This window comes from Aegilops tauschii, chromosome 3 (assembly GCF_002575655.3).
Source record: "Aegilops tauschii subsp. strangulata cultivar AL8/78 chromosome 3, Aet v6.0, whole genome shotgun sequence".
Lineage (NCBI taxonomy): Eukaryota > Viridiplantae > Streptophyta > Magnoliopsida > Poales > Poaceae > Aegilops > Aegilops tauschii.
The window spans coordinates 165,315,276-165,338,660 of record NC_053037.3 but is presented as its reverse complement, the minus strand read 5'-3'; the positions used below and the strand labels follow the sequence as shown (position 1 = coordinate 165,338,660).

The window sequence follows — 23,385 nt, the reverse complement described above, 5'->3', positions numbered from 1 at the left end:
TTATTCCTGTGCCACAGCCTTGCCAACGACGCCCTTCACAGGCAAATACTCTGTCTCCTCAATGGCCCCCGATGACAAAGGCACCATGGGCAGGGCATCATATGAACCCCCAATGCTATTATGCCTTCGACCTGTCCCCATACCAACATTAACACCCCCACCATCAACCACGTACCTGTTTGCCACCCCGAGATGCAACCCAGACACAAAAGTTGCCGCAATCAAGCAATGCACTGACAGCATGACATCCATGAACGCAATGGCCTGTAGCCTAGCTTCATCAACGTCACAACGTGTGGCTGGTGCGAGAGTTGTGTCCATCAGCCGGTGGCAACCCGCGGGGACGCAGGAGTCGACGTAAAGGTTGAGGCCACTTTGGAGAGCCCAGAGGCCACCAACGATACCGACAAAGGTAAACAATGTCTCCGCTAACAAGTGCTGGGTGGTTCTCGACTGCGACAATGTGGATACTAGGGAAGTAGTGGCGGCAGTGATGAGGAGGAGGGTGGCGATGGAGAGAGTGTGAACCTGGAGATCGGATACGGGGAATGCATCGGCGAGAAGACCCACGGCGCGGGCTTGGAGGAGTAGAGGGAGGGATAAGAATAAAGGGCGTAGGAGTGGGAGGTGGTTGACCGGGAGGAAGGGGAGTGGGAGTAGAAGGAGGAGGGGAGGTAGGAGGGTGAATGTGAGTAGGCGAGAGGTGGGGGCGATGGGAAGGAAGGGGAATGGGAGGGCAGCGAGGACGGGGAGTATGCGAAAGAGTGGATGTCGAAGGATGCGAAAGCGGTGGTTGTTAGTGTGCGCGGGGGATTGGTGGGCAACGGAGGAGAAGAATAGGTGGGAGAGGGAGGCGACGATGAGGGCGAGGGAGAGGAGAAGGTGGCACGCGAGAAACAACATCTCCCCCATCAGGGTCAGTAGTGGGAGGGAGGAGAGCGCGGTGGTGGGTTTTGGACAAGGATGAGAGAAACGATGGGTGGGTGTGGCGTGGTGGTGCGGGAAGGCGGTCAAATTTGCCCGTGAAAGACGGAGGTAGATTTAGATTGTCGGGCTAGAAAACGATGGGTGGGCATGGCGTGAGGTGGAGCTCATTGAATTCCACAACAACTATTCCCTCTGACTCCCAAAAATAGGTACACAATTTTGGGCTCGTGGATGAAGGAGAGCCAAAGTACGATTAATGTTATCGATCTTACCCCTACTTAATTAGCTCAAGATGTTGGTGCATGCATACCGAAGAAAGCTTTGCGCCCCGCTTTATAAATAAATCAACATTGGTACATGTATAGCATCTGAGCCTCAGGGGGTGTTTGGTTCAGGGATTTTTAGTCCCAGACACTAGAAAAAGTCCCTAAAAAGTCCGTAGGAACCAAACGGGAGGGACTTTTTCTACAGGGACTAGAAAAAGACTCTACTAAAGAGTCTTTTTTATTAGTCCATGGGACTAGAAAAAGTCCTAGGACTTCTGAACCAGACACCCTCTCAGATTGCTTAGTCGGTGCATGCACAACCAGTACAGGAAGTGTTGACTCACACATATTTGTTCAACATGCAAAGGTGCCCCTTGCGACACCATTTATTCTTTCGGACGGGTCAATTTGGTTTATTGGTATATGTGGGCAAACGGCACAGGGGAACATTTTATTTAGCTGCAAGGCGGACAAGTCAATATTTCGGTAGAAGTGGAGACCCTTTCCCTCTGACATTGTCGAGAAGATGGATGCAAGGCCTAATAAAAAAGAGGATGTTGGGTCCACATATCCACGCCCAGCGAATCCTATGATATCGATAAAGGTAGAAAAGATGATTACGCCAAGAAGGTAATGGAGACGAAGTTTGAAGATAGGGAAAATATAGCAGATCCGATCTACTAACGTGTGGTTCCCCATGGTCGGCATCAAATATCGATGGTGTTGCATGATGTACCTAACAACGACAAATTTGACAATTTTGACCTCTAGACAAAATCAATTCACAGAATGAACTGCCCGTAAAACTATTTCATACCCCTGACCCTTTTGTGTAGCGCCCGCCACGCCAGCGCCACACCCTACGGTGCAGCGCCTAACTCGGGGGCGTTGCACCTCTGTCCACCGTGGCAGCCCTGGGCCCCGCATCCCGCAGTGCAGCGCCTCCGAGCTAGGCGCCACACGTGTAATGTGCAGCGCCTAGCCCTCGGGCGTTGCACATTGACTTAGATGCAGCCGCCGCGCGCTAGGCCTCCCGCACCCACCCCATTCTTCAGCAGTTACAGAAGCATCGTTGCGGCGGCTGGCTCCTCTCCCCCTCTCAATCCCATTTTCAAAAATCTTCAGATCTGACGATTTGGCCCGTGGACTCCTTCACCAATCCATCCTAGAAGGTACTTTTCTCCGATCCGCTTCTTTCTATCCATAGAATGCATGTTATTTCGGAGATTTGGGGAACCCTTGTTTGAATCTTGCTTGTATTAGATTTGGGGAACTTTTGTTTGAATCTTGCATGTATTAGATTTGGAGAACCCTTGTTAGATTAGAATGTGGTTTGGATAGATAGGTTGACATGTTATTTATATAGTTTGGATACATAGGTTGACATGTTATTTATATGGAAAAGATATTTGTATTGAATCTTGCATGAAGTAGGCCTAGTTTAGTTTATTGAAATTATATTTGTATTGGCAAGAATGCTTTGGATACATATGCTTTGAATTTTGCATCTAGTAGGCCTACTTTAGTTTTTTTGAATTGAAAAGATAATCGTGTTGACAAGAATGCTTTGTTAAAATTGTTAGGATGGTTTGGCTTCTCGATGATCATTGGGATAAACAACACCGGTCGTACGCTATGTCGGTGGAGCAGCGGGTAATACTGAAAGTGGCCGGTGTTATGAATTTCGTATTTTTTTCAAACACAAATGCCCCATATGTAATGTTATGATTTGTTTGTTTGTAGGAGCTTGCACCTCTGAAGCTTTGGTCTCACGGGGTCACCCTTGGATGGATGCGCTATGATGAGCGGTACACACCGTATGTAAGGGAGGCAGGACTTTTCCCTTTCATTTAGTTGGTCCGCCGGTCGACGCCACCCAATAATGCTGCAGCACTCACCGCGCTTATTGATCATTGGAGGCCGGAGACACACACTTTCCATCTTCGGACCGGGGAGATGACCGTGACGCTCTAGGATATTGCTATGATCACCGGTCTTCCTATCAATGGGAATCCTTTATGTATGAACACCGATTCTGATGGGTGGCGCGCGCAGATGCATGCCCTTATCGGTATGGTTCCTCCGGAGCCTCGGGAACCAGAAGCAGAAGACAAGAAGAAGGAAAGAGTCGCAGCCGGCGCTACTTTCACGTGGATATCATCGAACTTCAGTACTTGCCCTGAGGATGCTAATGAGGACACGGTGAAGACATACGCTCGTGTCTACATGTGGTACGTGATATCCAGGACTATGTTTGCTGATGCCACAGGTAAGAATGCTCCATGGATGTGGCTGAAGGCGTTGACCGTCTTCGATAGCAAATGGAGTTGGGGTTCGGCGACACTGGCTTACTTGTATCGACAGGTATGAAGTTGTTTCCTTTTCACTTCATTGATACATTATCAATGCGCTCTTGCGGCAAATTTGACCATGTTCTCTTTTATGTGCAGTTGGACGAAGCCTGTTGTAGGCACACTGGAGGTATTGGTGGTTGTCTGCTCGCACTTTCCATATGGAGCTGGGAGCGTTTGCCGGTTGGACGACCGAAGACCGTGAAGTACGAGGATTGGGACGACAAAGACGACCCACTACGGCTCCCCACTTGGGCTCACAAGTGGGATGTGTTAAATGAGACGACGGATGATCCCTCGGTCATGTACAAGTTGTACAAGAGCGAGTTGGATGCGATCACGCCTGAGCAGGTGAACCGACATTGCATAAGTGATTATCATGCTTGTATCGTAACTCGATGTCAATTTTGCATTCTATCCCATTTTGCAGGTGGAATGGGAGCCGTATGGAAAAGGAGAGAGTTTTGGTAACCCTATGGAGTTCAGGCTGAATCCGATGTGCACTAGGGATAGGGATCTCTGGCATATGCGGTGCCCACTGATATGCAACTGGGCGGTTGAGCTTTACCTGCCACATCGGGTGTTCCGCCAGTTTGGTTTGTTCCAGCCACACCCGCCGGAGTGGGAGGACACGGACAAGTTGCTACACGCGTAAGATATAATTAACCTTGAGCACTTAGCAGCTTCTCGATGGTTTCGATGATGCTAATATTTTGTTTCTAACTTGCAGGTTGGATAGGAAAAAGCAGCGGAAGATCAAGGATTGGGCCAACCATCACAAGAAGTATGTCATACAGTTCGCGCTTAGTGTGGAGCAAGCAAGGGATGGAAAACGAGCCCAGCTTCGTGAGCACTGCCCGATCGCGTTCAACAACTATCTCACATGGTTTCTTGCAAGTACCCACGTGGAGGTATGCAAGCCGGCGTATGCTGAGGAGATTCTGGAAGAACCTACCGTTTTTGATGAGGTAGCCCAGCACCAGTACAACGCATTAGTCAGGAAAGGCAACTCAGTGATCCCTTTAGCTCCAATGATGAATTTTGTGGTTTGCCCTTTTTGCTTTTCCATTCGCACTATTCACATCTTCGCTTGCCTAACACTTTGATACCGTTTCTGTTCATAGCATGCCCAGATCAAGAAAGCAGCTGATGAGACCGAGACTATTCTGGAAACAACCCTGGCTGGCAAAAGCGATGGGGAAGGTGCACTTCGAGCATTCATTAAGGTTCACATCTCCTTCAAACTAGCACTTAACATATGTTGCTACGTTCCATGTCTCATTCACTTGTACATGTTGCAGCGCCAGGGCCAAAAGTTAAGGCGGCTATCAAACCTTTTCGGTTGTCGTGACCCCGAGTATGTATCACCAGAACGGTCTAGGTCGGTGACACCATCAGATCCCGCTTCGGGGTAGGGCCATGGTGAACCTTTGGAGGATGAGGATGTGGGTGTGGTCACCCAAGAGGTATGGCATGACGATATATATCCATTTGTTGATGCATTGCTAACTATATCCTCACACACGGTCTTTCCATATCTTCTGTTGATGCATAGGTTGCTGATGATATGACCGTGGGGACGTACCTGGCTCGGTCTGCATACGAGTTGAAGCCTAAGAAGGGAATCAACAAGTACACACCTGAAGACTTCACCCAAAGAGGCCAAAGAGGCAAAAGGACGGTCGGCACCTCGCGGATGGCGGCTTTGGATGACTATTTGGATGACGATGTAGATGACGTGGAGGAACCAGAGCCGGAGCCGGAGCGGGTTCCTCTTCCTAGGAAGGTGAAGAAGATAAGCGTCAAGAGGCGGGGGGGGGGAGGAGCCAGCAAGCGCGGAAAGCACTAGTCATCGTCTTTTATTTATAATGTTGAACTTAGAGTGGTGGTAGCTCTTAGTAATGTGGAATTTGTTATGTCGTTGAACTTGGAGTGGTGGTAGCTCTATGTTAAACTTGAACTTATTGTGATGGTCCTTTCTAAGAAATGATGTCTTTGTTGAACACTTTTTGAACCTTACTGTTTATTATACGAAATGTTGAACTGTGGTTGAAAATGACCCAGTCTGAATGACAAAAAAACACTAAGTGTTTGTGCGGCGCCTAGCTTGGAGGCGCCACACTCTACAGTGCAGCGCCTAGCAGCTAGGCGCTGCACTGTACAGTGTGGCGCCCCCGGGCTAGGCGCCGCACAAACACTTAGCGAAATTTTTGGCCCAAACCGGAGGCCTACCTTCTGTTGCTCTCTGGATAGCTACAGACTTGTGCAGCACCTAGCTTGGAGGCGCCACACTCTACAGTGCAGCGCCTAGCAGCTAGGCGTTGCACTGTGCAGTGTGGCGCCCCCGGTCTAGGCGCTGCACAAACACTTAGCGAAATTTTTGGCCCAAACTGGAGGCCTACCTTCTGTTGCTCTCTGGATAGCTACAGACTTGTGCAACGCCTAGCTTGGAGGCGCCACACTCTATAAGGTGCCCTTGTATTGTCCGGTCAAGAACGTGCCATCAATTGCGATGACCGGCCTACAATGTTCGAAAGCCCTCATACATTGCTCGAACGCCCAAAAAGCACGGCCAAATACTCTGACTTTCCTTCCTTCATGAACCGTTGTTTGGTGCCCATGAGGCTCGTCCACATGAACCATGCCCGGGTTTGTCGCGGCCATGGCTAACAACAACATAGGGATTCAGTTGTATGTTTCCTCCCATGTACCATACAACATCTTAAATGCGGCTTGCTTCGCCTTCCATGCCTTGCCGTATTTCACCTTGTAATGAAAGATGGCTTTCACAAGGTCAATGACATGTTGGACGCTCATTGTTGGAAGTGTGGATATTGAGTTGGAGAGCTTGTAAGCGATGAACTCGGACGTGAGTTGTTTGTGGTCTTGGGACACAATCTTGCCATCCACCCTTTTGCCTTGGCACATGTGAGTTGGCACACAACTCACTACATGCCAAGTTGGACCTCCTTTCCATGGTCTTGCACGCACAATCCACGGACATATTTCATCTTCACATGCACATGCAACCGTGTAGCGCACATTGACGTCCGAGTTCACCACCTTGTGTGGACGATAATGCGTAACCGAGTAGTTGTCGAGCCACATCTTCAATTCCAACAAGGTGTCGAACTTAGGACCTTTAGCAATCTGGTTCTTGTCGTCTCCCAAATCACGGTGAGAGATTGGCCTAACCCCAAGAGGCACACATTGGCCACCATCTACCACGGCTTCATCCGCGAGACTAACATCCTTGAACAATGTAGTCCGATGATCCCGACCAAATACCTTCTCGAAAGCTTCGGCCTCCTTCACCGTGAACCCCTCCGCATCAACTTGTTCATCGGGACCATCGTCATCCGAGTCCGATGCATATGCACGGGAAAAAGGGATGGAATGGTCCATTGTCTCTTGCAAATGATATTTGTCGAGATCACCCACATTGTTGTCATGGAGATCAACTTCATTGTCATCGTCCGCATACTCATCATTGTCCTCTTGCAAAGCTTCATCTTGGTTGTTTGTAAACGGGCTCAATGTTGGCCTCACTTCTTGGGTCAAAAGAGGTTCAACAATTTCATCTCGCTTCAAGGGTGGGGGGCTACTAGCAACCAAAGGGGAGGGGTTCCGGTTCAAGTCCAAATGCAAACTTGAATCAACCTTCTTCGTTGCAAATAACTCAAGAGCCTTGTCTAGTGATTCGGCCACCGTCTCCTTGTATGCAACCCAACGTTGCTCCGAGTTGACACGCATTGTCTTCCAACGGATGTGCATTCCAAAACCAACATTATGCCTTCCCTCCAACTCAATGATATCACTAGGGTCCATCCAATTCAAATCTTTCCTAACTTGTTGCAAGAGCTCCGCATAGCTAGGACTACTATAAAACACCATGTCAAGCTCATCCGGGTCCGGTTCTATATTGCCTTTCAAAAAGGCGTCTTTGTCCCCATGATGAACAAACACACATGTTCTTCCCATCCCTATAAGCATTCAAAGAACACAAGGTAACATTGCTTCCATGAGTACTAATCCAAGGATTAACACGGAATACAAACCCTAATATATATATCAAACAACAACCCTAACCCTAACCATAACCCTAACCCTAACCATAACCATAACCATAACCATAACCCTAGCCCTAAACCTAACTCTAGTACCAACATAAGAACACCCATAAGAATAACCCTAGCATACTAACAAAGCCTAATCATAGAAATTGGCAAACAAACATCTCACATCTCCATGCAAATCTCTAGATCCAAACAAAACTAGGGTTTCCCCAAACTAGCAACAAATGAGCAATGGGAGAACTTTACTTGGATCAAAACAAGGGGATCGGAGAATATTACCTTGAGGGAGGGTTTGACTTTGAAATCCACAGACAAATTCTTCAAATTTGCAAGATTTGGGAGAGATTTGAGAGGGGGAGAGAGTGGGAGAGGGGGCAAAGCTCGGGGAGAGAGTGGGAGAGTGTGTGGTGTGGGGGGGGGGTGGGGGAGGGGGGCCAGCCAAGTGGCTGGATAAGTCGTAGTGCAGCGCCTAGCCGCTAGGCGCTGCACATTACATGTGTGGCGCCTAGCTCGGAGGCGCTGCACTGCTGGGTGCGGGCCCAGGGGCTGCCACGGTGGACAGATGTGCAACGTCGCCGCGCTAGGCGCTGCACAGTAGGGTGTGGCGCCGGCGTGGCAGGCGCTACACAAAAGGGTCAGGGGAGTGAAATAGTTTCGCACCCAGTTCATTCTGTGAAATGATTTCGTCCCGAGGTCAAAATTGTCAAATTTGCCCCTAACAACAATATGGTGAATGTACATGGATTTTTATAACATGTCACCTCACATTACTAGATGGTCACGGGGCAAAAAATTTACCCAGTTTTGTGGCCTCGTGTTGCGAGTAACAACACTACTCCCTCTTATATGATATTTATCATAAACAAGTTGCAATGTGGTTCTCAGTGTTGTATCCAACGAATCACGAGTCCTCAAACCATCCCTCATACGCCCGCGGACGCGCCCGGTCAGTGACCAGACTCCTCATATCATTCTTATATGCCCGGGCTGTCCGCGAACCCTCATATCCATCTCAAATATGGGGAGGATATAAGGGTTCGCGGACGCGCCCGAGCGCGTCCAGGCATTCCGCCACATAGGACGCGACCCCATCTCAGACCACCTTTTCTCTTTCTTTATTCATTCTTTTTTTCTCTCTCTTCATCTCCATCAATCACATGCAAGTGACCGGACATATGAGAAGAAAAACAAGGAGTGTGGCTGCATGGACGGACAAATAGGGCTTAAAACGGATGCGCCCGGTCACCGGGCGCGTCCGCAGGCATTTGAGGGATGAAATTTGCTTATCGTGGCTGAAGATGCTCTTAGAACATAGAACCAGAAAAGAATAAGATAATCTGCCTCCATGAAGTTGTTTTTTTTGCGAGAAAACTTCCGATATATTCATCTTCGATCATGGCAGTACAATGAAAACCAGAAATAATAAAATTTAATTCAGATCCATAGACGACCTATCGACGACTACAAGCACTGAAGCGAGCCAAAGGCGCGCCGACGTCATCAACCCTCCCTTGCCGGGGTCGAGCAAAACTTGTTGTAGTAGACAGTCGGGAAGTCATCGTGTTAAGGCACCAGAATAGCAACCGCCATCGATGCAGAGTAGTGTATATCGGAAGGATCCAATCTGAACACACACGAACGTAGATGAATGGTGACAAGATCCGAGCAGATCCACTGGAGATACACCTCCACACGCCCACTGAAGATGCTAGACGCACCATCGGGACGGGAACTAGGCGGGGAGTACCTTATTCCATCTTCAGGGAGCCGGCGCCGTATCGTCTTCCTGAGCAGGACACAAACCCTAACTGAAAGGATCGGTATGGTCAACTAGAGAGGGGTGTGAATAGGCGACTAACAATTTTAACTTCTTTTAACAAATTTGGCTCAACACGAAAGGATGTTGTCTAGATGTGCAACTAGGTTGACAACCTATATGACAAGCACAACAACAACGACAAAAGCAAGCACAAGATAGAAACACAATACAAGCTTGTACAAAGTAAAGGTAAGATGTAACTGCAAGTGGATTCGATGGAGACGAGGATGTGATACCAAAGTTCCCACCTTTTGGGGAAGGTATGTCTCTGTTGGAGCGGTGTGTGGCACAATGCTCCCCAAGAAGCCACTAGGGCCACCGTATTCTCCTCACGCCCTCGCACAATGCAAGATGCCATGATTCCACTAACGGTGCACTTGAAGGCGGTGGTCGAACCTTTACAAACAAGATTGGAGCTCTCTCCACAATTTAATTGGAGGCTCCCAACACCACCATTGATGACCCACAAGTATATGGGATCAATTGTAGCTCTTTTCGATAAGTAAGAGTGTCGAACCCAACAAGGAGAGAAGGAAATGGCAAGTGGTTTTCAGCGAGGTAATGTCTGCAAGTGCTGAAATTGTAAGTAACAAAGTAGTTTGATAGCAAGATAATTTGTAACGAGCAAGTAACGATAATAGTAGCAAAACTGCAGCAAGGTAGCCCAATCCTTTTGAGGCAAAGGACATGCCAAAACGGTCTCTTATGATAAGCAAAGCATTCTTGAGGGTACACGGGAATGTTGGGAATCGTAGCATAATTTAAAATTTTCCTACGCTCACCAAGATGCATCTATGGAGTCTACTAGCAACGAGGGGAAAGGAGTGCATCTACATACCCTTGTAGATCGCGAGCGGAAGCGTTCCAATGAACGTGGATGACGGAGTCGTACTCGCCGTGATCCAAATCACCGATGACCGAGTGCCGAACGTACGGCACCTCCGCGTTCAACACACGTACGGTGCAGCGACGTCTCCTCCTTCTTGATCCAGCAAGGGGGAGGAGAGGTTGATGGAGATCCAACAGCATGACGGCGTGGTGGTGGATGTAGCGGGTCTCCGGCAGGGCTTCGCCAAGCTTCTGCAAGAGAGAGAGAGAGGTGTTGCAGGGGAGGAGGGAGGCGCCCAAGGCTTAGATGTTGCTGCCCTCCCTTCCCCCCACTATATATAGGGCCAAGGGAGAGGGGGGGGGGCGCAGCCTTGCCCCTTCCTCCAAGGAAGGGTGCGGCCAGGGGGGAGTCCTTCCCCCCCAAGGCACCTCGGAGGTGCCTTCCCTCTTTAGGACTCTCCCTTCTTTCTTATCTCTTGTGCATGGGCCTCTTGGGGCTGGTGCCCTTGGCCCATATAGGCCAAGGCGCACCCCTTACAGCCCATGTGCCCCCCGGGGCTGGTGGACCCCCTTGGTGGACCCCCGGACCCCTTTCGGCACTCCCGGTACAATACCGATAAAGCGCGAAACCTTTCCGGCGACCAAAATAAGACTTCCCATATATAAATCTTTACCTCCGGACCATTCCGGAACCTCTCGTGACGTCCGGGATCTCATCCGGGACTCCGAACAACTTTCGGGTTTCCGCATACATATATCTCTACAACCCTAGCGTCACCGGACCTTAAGTGTGTAGACCCTATGGGTTCGGGAGACATGCAGACATGACCGAGACGCCTCTCCGGTCAATAACCAACAGCGGGATCTGGATACCCATGTTGGCTCCCACATGTTCCACGATGATATCATCGGATGAACCACGGTGTCGAGGATTCAATCAATCCGTATGCAATTCCCTTTGTCAATCGGTATGTTACTTGCCCGAGATTCGATCGTCGGTATCCCAATACCTTGTTCAATCTCGTTACCGGCAAGTCTCTTTACTCGTACCGCAATGCATGATCCCGTGACTAACGCCTTAGTCACATTGAGCTCATTATGATGATGCATTACCGAGTGGGCCCAGAGATACCTCTCCGTCACACGGAGTGACAAATCCCAGTCTCGATCCGTGCCAACCCAACAGACACTTTCGGAGATACCCGTAATGCACCTTTATAGTCACCCAGTTACGTTGTGACGTTTGGCACACCCAAAGCACTCCTACGGTATCCGGGAGTTGCACGATCTCATGGTCTAAGGAAAAGATACTTGACATTGGAAAAGCTCTAGCAAACGAAACTACACGATCTTTTATGCTATGCTTAAGTTGGGTCTTGTCCATCACATCATTCTCCTAATGATGTGATCCCGTTATCAATGACATCCAATGTCCATAGTCAGGAAACCATGACTATCTGTTGATCAACGAGCTAGTCAACTAGAGGCTTACTAGGGACAGGTTGTGGTCTATATATTCACACATGTATTACGATTTCCGGACAATACAATTATAGCATGAATAATAGACAATTACCATGAACAAAGAAATATAATAATAACCATTTATTATTGCCTCTAGGGCATATTTCCAACAGTCTCCCACTTGCACTAGAGTCAATAATCTAGTTACATTATGATGAATCGAACACCCATTGCGTCCTGGTCTTGATCATGTTTTGCCCTAGGGAGAGGTTTAGTCAACGGATCTGCTACATTCAGGTCCGTATGTACTTTACAAATATCTATGTCTCCATTTTGAACACTTTCACGAATGGAGTTGAAGCGACGCTTGATATGTCTGGTCTTCCTGTGAAACCTGGGCTCCTTCGCAAGGGCAATAGCTCCAGTGTTGTCACAGAAGAGAGTCATTGGGCCCGACGCATTGGGAATCACCCCTAGGTCGGTAATGAACTCCTTCATCCAGACTGCTTCCTGTGCTGCCTCCGAGGCTGCCATGTACTCCGCTTCACATGTAGATCCCGCCACGACGCTTTGCTTGGAACTGCACCAGCTTACTGCTCCTCCATTCAAAATATACACGTATCCGGTCTGTGACTTCGAGTCATCCAGATCTGTGTCGAAGCTAGCGTCGACGTAACCCTTTACGACGAGCTCTTTGTCACCTCCATAAACGAGAAACATATCCTTAGTCCTCTTCAGGTACTTCAGGATATTCTTGACCGCTGTCCAGTGTTCCTTGCCGGGATTACTTTGGTACCTTCCTACCAAACTAACGGCAAGGTTTACATCAGGTCTGGTAGACAGCATGGCATACATAATAGACCCTATGGCCGAGGCATAGGGGATGACACTCATCTCTTCTATATCTTCTGCCGTGGTCGGGCATTGAGCCGTGCTCAATTGCACACCTTGCAATACAGGCAAGAACCCCTTCTTGGACTGATCCATACTGAACTTCTTCAATATCTTGTCAAGGTATGTACTCAGCGAAAGACCAATGAGGCGTCTTGATCTATCTCTATAGATCTTGATGCCTAATATATAAGCAGCTTCTCCAAGGTCCTTCATTGAAAAACACTTATTCAAATAGGCCTTAATACTTTCCAAGAATTCTATATCATTTCCCATCAATAGTATGTCATCCACATATAATATGAGAAATGCTACAGAGCTCCCACTCACTTTCTTGTAAACACAGGCTTCTCCATAAGTCTGTGTAAACCCAAACGCTTTGATCATCTCATCAAAGCGAATGTTCCAACTCCGAGATGCTTGCACCAGCCCATAGATTGAGCGCTGGAGCTTGCATACTTTGTTAGCATTCTTAGGATTGACAAAACCTTCCGGCTGCATCATATACAACTCTTCCTTAAGGAAGCCGTTAAGGAATGCCGTTTTGACGTCCATCTGCCATATCTCATAATCATAGTATGCGGCAATTGCTAACATGATTCGGACGGACTTCAGCTTCGCTACGGGTGAGAAAGTCTCATCATAGTCAACCCCTTGAACTTGTCGATAACCCTTAGTGACAAGTCGAGCTTTGTAGATGGTCACATTACCACCCGCGTCCGTCTTCTTCTTAAAGATCCATTTGTTTTCTATGGCTCGCCGCTCATCGGGCAAGTCAGTCAAAGTCCATACTTTGTTTTCATACATGGATTCTATCTCGGATTTCATGGCTTCTAGCCATTTGTCGGAATCCGGGCCCGCCATCGCTTCTTCATAGTTCGAAGGTTCACCGTTGTCTAACAACATGATTTCCAGGACAGGGTTGCCGTACCACTCTGGTGCGGAACGTGTCCTTGTGGACCTACGAAGTTCAGTAACTTGATCCGAAGCTTCATGATCATCATCATTAACTTCCTCCCCAGTCGGTGTAGGCACCACAGGAACATTTTCCCGCGCTGCGCTACTTTCCGGTTCGGAAGGGGTGACTATCACCTCATCAAGTTCCACTTTCCTCCCACTCAATTCTTTCGAGAGAAACTCCTTCTCTAGAAAGGACCCGTTCCTGGCAACGAAGATCTTGCCTTCGGATCTGAGGTAGAAGGTATACCCAATAGTTTCCTTAGGGTATCCTATGAAGACGCATTTTTCCGATTTGGGTTCGAGCTTTTCAGGTTGAAGTTTCTTCACATAAGCATCGCATCCCCAAACTTTTAGAAACGACAGCTTAGGTTTCTGTCCAAACCATAATTCATACGTTGTCGTCTCAACGGATTTCGACGGAGCCCTATTTAAAGTGAATGCGGCAGTCTCTAAAGCATAACCCCAAAATGAGAGCGGTAGATCGGTAAGAGACATCATAGATCGCACCATATCCAATAGAGTGCGATTACGACGTTCGGACACACCATTTCTCTGAGGTGTTCCAGGCGGCGTGAGTTGTGAAACTATTCCACATTTCCTTAAGTGTGCACCAAACTCGTGACTTAAATATTCTCCACCACGATCTGATCGTAGGAATTTTATTCTCCTGTCACGTTGATTCTCAACCTCACTCTGAAATTCTTTGAACTTTTCAAAGGTTTCAGACTTGTGTTTCATCAGGTAGACATATCCATATCTACTTAAATCATCAGTGAGAGTGAGAACATAACGATATCCTCCGCGAGCCTCAACACTCATTGGACCACACACATCGGTATGTATGATTTCCAATAAGTTGGTTGCTCGCTCCATTGTTCCGGAGAACGGAGTCTTGGTCATCTTACCCATGAGGCATGGTTCGCACGTGTCAAATGATTCGTAATCAAGAGACTCCAAAAGTCCATCTGCATGGAGCTTCTTCATGCGCTTGACACCAATGTGACCAAGGCGGCAGTGCCACAAGTATGTGGGACTATCGTTATCAACTTTACATCTTTTGGTATTCACACTATGAACATGTGTAACATCACGTTCGAGATTCATCAAAAATAAACCATTGACCAGCGGGGCATGACCATAAAATATATCTCTCAAATAAATAGAACAACCATTATTCTCGGATTTAAATGAGTAGCCATCTCGAATTAAACGAGATCCAGATACAATGTTCATGCTCAAAGCTGGCACTAAATAACAATTATTGAGGTTTAAAACTAATCCCGTGGGTAGATGCAGAGGTAGCGTGCCGATGGCGATCACATCGACCTTGGAACCATTCCCGACGCGCATCGTCACCTCGTCCTTTGCCAGTCTCCGTTTATTCCGTAGTTCCTGCTTTGAGTTACAAATATGAGCAACCGCACCGGTATCAAATACCCAGGAGCTACTACGAGTACTGGTAAGGTACACATCAATTACTTGTATATCACATATACCTTGGGTGTTGCCGGCCTTCTTCTTGTCCGCTAAATATTTGGGGCAGTTCCGCTTCCAGTGACCACTTCCCTTGCAATAAAAGCACTCAGTCCCGGGCTTGGGTCCATTCTTTGACTTCTTTCCAGTAACTGGTTTACCGGGCGCGGCAACTCCCTTGCCGTCCTTCTTGAAGTTCTTCTTACCCTTGCCCTTCTTGAACTTGGTGGTTTTATTCACCATCAACACTTGATGTTCTTTTTTGATCTCCCCTTCCGCTGATTTCAGCATTGAATATACCTCGGGAATGGTCTTTTCCATCCCCTGCATATTGTAGTTCATCACAAAGCTCTTGTAGCTTGGTGGAAGCGACTGGAGGATTCTGTCAATGATCGCGTCATCCGGGAGATTAACTCCCAGCTGAGACAAGCAGTTGTGCAACCCAGACATTCTGAGTATGTGCTCACTAACAGAACTGTTCTCCTCCATTTTACAGCTGAAGAACTTGTCGGAGACATCATATCTCTCGACCCGGGCATGAGCTTGGAAAACTAGTTTCAGCTCCTCGAACATCTCATATGCTCCATGTTTCTCAAAACGCTTTTGGAGACCCGGTTCTAAGCTGTAAAGCATGCCGCACTGAACGAGGGAGTAATCATCAGCACGTGATTGCCAAGCGTTCATAACGTCTTGGTTCTATGGGATTGGTGCATCACCTAGCGGTGCTTCTAAGACATAATCTTTGGCTACTATGAGGATGAGCCTCAGGTTCCGGACCCAGTCCATATAGTTGCTGCCATCATCTTTCAGCTTGGTTTTCTCTAGGAACGCGTTGAAATTGAGGACAACGTTGGCCATTTGATCTACAAGACATAGTGTAAAGATTTTAGACTAAGTTCATGATAATTGAGTTCATCTTATCAAATTATTTAATGAACTCCCACTCAGATAGACATCCCTCTAGTCATCTAAGTGAAACATGATCCGAGTTCAACTAGGCCGTGTCCGATCATCACGTGAGACGGACTAGTCAAGATCGGTGAACATCTCCATGTTGATCGTATCTTCTATACGACTCATGCTCGACCTTTCGGTCCTCCGTGTTCCGAGGCCATGTCTGTACATGCTAGGCTCGTCAAGTCAACCTAAGTGTATTGCGTGTGTTCCGAGGCCATGTCTGTACATGCTAGGCTCGTCAACACCCGTTGTATTCGAACGTAAGAATCTATCACACCCGATCATCACGTGGTGCTTCGAAACGACGAACCTTCGCAACGGTGCACAGTTAGGGTGAACACTTTCTTGAAATTATTATAAGGGATCATCCTACTTGCTACCGTCGTTCTAAGCAAATAAGATGCAAAAACATGATAAACATCACATGCAATCAAATAGTGACATGATATGGCCAATGTCATCATGCTCCTTTGATCTCCATCTTCGGGGCACCATGATCATCTTTGTCACCGGCATGACACCATGATCTCCATCATTGTGTCTTCATGAAGTTGTCACGCCAACGATTACTTCTACTTCTATGGCTAACGCGTTTAGCAACAAAGTAAAGTAATTTACATGGCGTTATTCAATGACACGCAGGTCATACAAAATAATAAAGACAACTCCTATGGCTCCTGCCGGTTGTCATACTCATCGACATGCAAGTCGTGATTCCTATTACAAGAATATGATCAATCTCATACATCACATATATCATTCATCACATCTTCTGGCCATATCACATCACATAGCACTTGCTGCAAAAACAAGTTAGACGTCCTCTAATTGTTGTTGCAAGTTTTTACGTGGTTTGTAGGTTTCCAGCAAGAACGTTTCTTACCTACGTATGACCACAACGTGATTTGCCAATTTCTATTTACCCTTCATAAGGACCCTTTTCATCGAATCCGTTCCGACTAAAGTAGGAGAGACAGACACCCGCTAGCCACCTTATGCAACTTGTGCATGTCAGTCGGTGGAACCTGTCTCACGTAAGTGTACGTGTAAGGTCGGTCCGGGCCGCTTCATCCTACAATGCCGCCGAAACAAGAAAAGACTAGTAGCGGCAAGAAGAATTGGCAAACTCAACGCCCACAACTTCTTTGTGTTCTACTCGTGCATAGTAACTACGCATAGACCTGGCTCATGATGCCACTGTTGGGAATCATAGCATAATTTAAAATTTTCCTACGCTCACCAAGATGCATCTATGGAGTCTACTAGCAACGAGGGGAAAGGAGTGCATCTACATACCCTTGTAGATCGCGAGCGGAAGCGTTCCAATGAACGTGGATGACGGAGTCGTACTCGCCGTGATCCAAATCACCGATGACCGAGTGCCGAACGTACGGCACCTCCGCGTTCAACACACGTACGATGCAGCGACGTCTCCTCCTTCTTGATCCAGCAAGGGGGGAGGAGAGGTTGATGGAGATCCAACAGCACGACGGCGTGGTGGTGGATGTAGCGGGTCTCCGGCAGGGCTTCGCCAAGCTTCTGCGAGAGAGAGAGAGAGGTGTTGCAGGGGAGGAGGGAGGCGCCCAAGGCTTAGATGTTGCTGCCCTCCCTTCCCCCCACTATATATAGGGCCAAGGGAGAGGGGGGGGGCAGCCTTGCCCCTTCCTCCAAGGAAGGGTGCGGCCAGGGGGGAGTCCTTCCCCCCCCCCCCAAGGCACCTCGGAGGTGCCTTCCCCCTTTAGGACTCTCCCTTCTTTCTTATCTCTTGCGCATGGGCCTCTTGGGGCTGGTGCCCTTGGCCCATATAGGCCAAGGCGCACCCCTTACAGCCCATGTGCCCCCCGGGGCTGGTGGACCCCCTTGGTGGACCCCCGGACCCCTTTCGGCACTCCCGGTACAATACCGATAAAGCGCGAAACCTTTCCGGCGACCAAAATAAGACTTCCCATATATAAATCTTTACCTCCGGACCATTCCGGAACCTCTCGTGACATCCGGGATCTCATCCGGGACTCCGAACAACTTTCGGGTTTCCGCATACATATATCTCTACAACCCTAGCGTCACCGGACCTTAAGTGTGTAGACCCTACGGGTTCGGGAGACATGCAGACATGACCGAGACGCCTCTCCGGTCAATAACCAACAGCAGGATCTGGATACCCATGTTGGCTCCCACATGTTCCACGATGATATCATCGGATGAACCACGGTGTCGAGGATTCAATCAATCCGTATGCAATTCCCTTTGTCAATCGGTATGTTACTTGCCCGAGATTCGATCGTCGGTATCCCAATACCTTGTTCAATCTCATTACCGGCAAGTCTCTTTACTCGTACCGCAATGCATGATCCCGTGACTAATGCCTTAGTCACATTGAGCTCATTATGATGATGCATTACCGAGTGGGCCCAGAGATACCTCTCCGTCACACGGAGTGACAAATCCCAGTCTCGATCCGTGCCAACCCAACAGACACTTTCGGAGATACCCGTAATGCACCTTTATAGTCACCCAGTTACGTTGTGACGTTTGGCACACCCAAAGCACTCCTACGGTATCCGGGAGTTGCACGATCTCATGGTCTAAGGAAAAGATACTTGACATTGGAAAAGCTCCAGCAAACGAAACTACACGATCTTTTATGCTATGCTTAAGTTGGGTCTTGTCCATCACATCATTCTCCTAATGATGTGATCCCGTTATCAATGACATCCAATGTCCATAGTCAGGAAACCATGACTATCTGTTGATCAACGAGCTAGTCAACTAGAGGCTTACTAGGGACAGGTTGTGGTCTATATATTCACACATGTATTATGATTTCCGGACAATACAATTATAGCATGAATAATAGACAATTACCATGAACAAAGAAATATAATAATAACCATTTATTATTGCCTCTAGGGCATATTTCCAACAGGGAATTTCATCTAGTCACTTTCACCATGTTGGTTCGATTCGTGTTCGCTACTTTGATAATTTGATATGTGGGTGGACCGGTGCTCAGGTGCTGTTCTTACTTGAACAAACCTCCTACTTATTATTAACCCTCCCGCAAGCATCCGCAACTACGAGAAAAATATTAAGAATAAATTCTAACCATAGCATTAAACTTTTGGATCCAATCGGTCCCTTACGGAATAGCGCATAAACTGGGGTTTAAGCTTTTGTCACTCTCGCAACCCATCATTTAATTGCTACTCCACAATGCATTCCCTTAGGCCCAAATATGGTGAAGTGTCATGTAGTAGATGTTCACATGACACCACTAAGGGAATCACAACATACATACTATCAAAATATCGAACACATATAGTGTTCACATGATTACTTGCAACATGATTTTCTGCCATGACCTCAAGAACAAAAGTAACGACTCACAAATGATAATCATGTTCAAGATTAGAGGGGTATTAAATAGCATATTGGATCTGAACATATAATCTTCCACCAAATAAACCATATAGTAATCAACTACAAGATGTAATCAACACTACTAGTTACCCACAAGCACCAATCTAGAGTTTCGGTAACAAGATTGAACACAAGAGATGAACTAGGGTTTGAGATGAGATGGTGCTGTTGAAGATGTTGATGGAGATTGCCCTCCCCAAGATGGGAGAGTTGTTGGTGATGATGATGACGATGATTTTGCCCTCTGGGAGGGAAGTTCCCCCGGCGGAATCGCTTTGCCGGAGGGCAAAAGTGCTCCTGCCCAAGTTCCGTCTCGAGACGGCGGTGCTCCGTCCCGAAAGTCCTCTCCTTATTTTTCCTAGGTCAAAATGACCTATATACCAGAAGATGGGCACCGGAGGTGGGCCTGGGTGAGCACAACCCACCAGGGCGCGCCTGGGCTCCTTGGCGCGCCCAGGTGGGTTGTGCCCACCTGGTGGGCCTCCTCTGGTACTTATTTGCTCCAATATTCATCATATATTCCGTAAAATTCTCCGTGAAGTTTCAGCCTGTTTGGAGTTGTGCAGAATAGGTAGCCTGACGTAGCTTTTCCAGGTCCAGATTTCCAACTGCCGGAATCCTCCCTCTTTGTGTGTACCTTGCAAATTATGAGAGAAAGGCATTAGAATTACTCCAAAAAGCATTATTATGCATAAAAACATCATAAATAATAGTAGGAAAACATGATGCAAAATGGACGTATCAACTTCCCCAAGCTTAGACCTCGCTTGTCCTCAAGCGAAAACCAAAATCGAAAAACATGTCCACATGCTTAGAGAGAGGTGTCGATAAAAACAAAATACGAACATAGAAGCATCATGTTCATTATTATAACAACAACAAACTTAAACATAAGACTCTTATCATAGACTTCTCATGATAAGTGACAATTCATCACACTATTGAAGTATAAAGCAAAAAATCCATTATAAACTAACAAACTATGTTCTCAGTCAACTTTGCAACTACAATTCATCATCTTTTCACGAAGGGTCACCTATCGGAGCCTCTAGGCAAGTCCACATACTCAACGACCATCATATAGTCTTCTATGATTGCTAACACTCACCGCATACACATGAGCAAAACGTTTCAACCGGACACATAGAAAGAGAGGGGCTTATAGTTTCGCCTCCCAACGTATTCACCTCAAGGGTGATGTCAACAATAATAACTCATGCTACCCATATTCAACTGGACATATGTGCCTAGATCTTTCCTCACCACATGATGCTTGCCAAAGTAGAAAATAAAAAGGAATAGAGAGAAAACTTTGACTCTTTGCATAAAAGTAAATACATAAAAGTAAAAGATAGGCCCTTCGCAGAGGGAAGCAGAGTTTGCCATGCGCTTATTTGTTTGCATGCTCAACCCCTTAGTGCAAAAGAAAGTCACGTTGTATTGCCCCTTGTGATAGCGACCTTTATTATGAAATCTGTCGCTTTTATTCTTCACCATCACAAGTTCGTACAACGCTCAATTTTCTCTTACACTAAATGATCTCACACTTTTAGAAGCAATTTTTATTGCCTTATTGCACCGATGACAACTTACTTGAGGGATCTTGCTCAATCCCTAGGTAGGTATGGTGGACAATTGAAAATAAGATTTGGGTTTAAGGGTTTTTGGATGCACAAGTAGTATCTCTACTTAGTGCGGAATTTTTGGCTAGCAAAGATAGGGGCAAGCACCACATGTTAAAGGATCTATGACAATATGACTTCTATGTGAATATGAACAAACATAAATCATTACGTCGTCTTCATTGTCCAACGTCAACAATTTTGGCATATAATATTTTGATGGGGGCTCACAATCACAAAAGATTTCTAGGATAGTATATTTATATGTGAATCTTCTCTTCCCTTATTAATTCTTTCATGAGTTGCATCATTGACCAATGCTATGCTTGTCAATCTCTAATAAAATTTCCTACTTATACTTTTCCTTATGTGGTCTCATCACCTACCATAAGATTAGCATATGATCTTTTTCATTTATTTTCCTTTCTTCTTATTTATTCCCTTTCTTTTTATTGCAACATGAAAGTAAAGAAAGCAAAAACTCAAACTAAACTTTATTATGTATCTCGAACATGATTACAAGGATAGATCACTAAGCAAACTCTTGAAAAGAAAGGATCGAACTAAACTTTTATTCATCTAAAGCAAAAGATCAAACTAAATAAGTAAAGGCAAAAGATAGTGGGGATGATACGATACCAGGGCACCTCCCCCAAGCTTGGTGGAAGCCAAGGGGAGTGCCCATACCCGATACTCAATTTTCTTTTGGTGATGAAGAAGAAGGTGGTGGTGATGAAGAAGAGATCTTGTCCTCGGGTTTCCATGGAAGAGGTCCACCATCATAAGAGGAAGAGTGAGTCTCACGGGTCCTGCAACCGGCAGCCAAACTCATACCTTTAAACCTCGCCTCATATTCAAGGACTTGGTTTTGGAGATCATAAATCTGGCTTTGGAGGAAGTTGATTTGCTCATTGAGGGTGAAGACGATGTCCTTCATGGGCTTGCCATCCACCTTGAGATCACGGGAAAGGTCCGTGATCATGAGGTGATTGGCATTGAGTCCACACGCCACCATCCCCTTGCACCGGAAGACCTCTTGCTCCATAGCTTCAAGCCTGGCCTCCACGGTTCCCGTCCCCTTGGGACCTGGCACATCGCGGAGGTGAAGCACCCCCCTCATGCATCTGGATGGCCTGAGGGTGCTGCACCACCTCCCGCAAAAATGGGTTGATGACGTTCTTGAAGAACTTGTCCTTGGAGGAGCTTGAAGAGGCCATGGTAGATGGGATATGATAGAAAACAGCAAGGAAAAGAAAACAGAGGATTTCTCCGCGATACGGTGGTCAAAAGGTTTGGGGGGTATATAAAGATTTTTTATCTTGGGAAACAAGCAAACTGTAGAAAAACGGAGTCCGGAAGGTACCCCAGGTGGGCACAACCCACCTGGGCGCGCTTGGCGCGCCCTGGTGTCTTGTGCCCACCAGGGTACGCTTCCTGGAAGTTTCTTATTTCCCTAATTTTCTAAATATTCCAAAACTGACAAAAAATATTTTTGCAGATTTTTCAGAGTCTGTTTACTTACTGTATCACGTACCTCCTTATTTTCACGATTCTGGAGTGTTCCGAAAGGACTCTTTTATGTGTTCTTCCGGTGTCAAAGTTTGGCTAATATTACTTTCAACATTAATGGGCATATGTGAGGTATAATGTTTTATTCGTTGCCCATTAACAACCTTCGGCATTATTTATTTTGATAGCTCTAGACCGATAAACCTCCTCGATAACTTAGGGTCCTTCCCATTTTGAGAGGAGTTTTCCTGCAAAGAATCAGAAATGAGAGTTGTACAAATAAACAAATTCTCCAACTTTAAACTCACGCTTTTGGATTCTTTTATCATGCCATCTTTTAATTTTTTCTTTAAATAACTTGGCATTTTCATAAGCTTGGGTTCTCCATTCATCTAATGAGCTAATATCAAATAACCTCTTTTTACCGGCAAGTTTGACATCATAGTTGAGTTCTTTAATTGCCCAATATGCTTTATGTTCTAACTCAAGAGGCAAATGACAAGATTTTCCACAAACCATTTTATAAGGAGACATACCCATAGGATTTGTATATGCTGTTCTATAAGACCAAAGTGCATCATCTAATTTCTTAGAACAATTCTTTCGGGACCTATTGACAGTCTTTTGCAAGATTAATTTTATTTATCTATTGCTAAGTTCAACTTCACCACTAGACTAAGGATGATAAGGTGATGCAATTCTATAGTTAACATCATACTTGGCAAGCATTTTACGGAAGGCACCATGAATAAACTGTGAACCACCATCGGTCATTAAATATCTAGGGACTCCAAACCTTCGGAAAATAACTTCCTTAAGCAT

General features: G+C 46.6%; 1 protein-coding gene and 1 long non-coding RNA gene across 2 annotated transcripts; one reads left to right on the top strand and one right to left on the bottom strand.

The window, feature by feature from the left end:
• LOC109769110 (uncharacterized) lies at nt 1-912 on the bottom strand. The gene has a single exon (XM_020327848.1). It carries the CDS (start codon nt 910-912, stop codon nt 1-3), a length of 912 nt encoding a protein of 303 aa, XP_020183437.1.
• Nucleotides 913-3,438: 2,526 nt separating this feature from the next.
• On the top strand, nt 3,439-4,289 carry LOC123497575 (uncharacterized). The gene is made up of 3 exons (XR_012180958.1): nt 3,439-3,557; nt 3,644-4,195; nt 4,275-4,289. It is a non-coding gene; the product is annotated as an uncharacterized lncRNA (long non-coding RNA).
• The last annotated feature ends 19,096 nt before the right edge of the window (nt 4,290-23,385 follow it).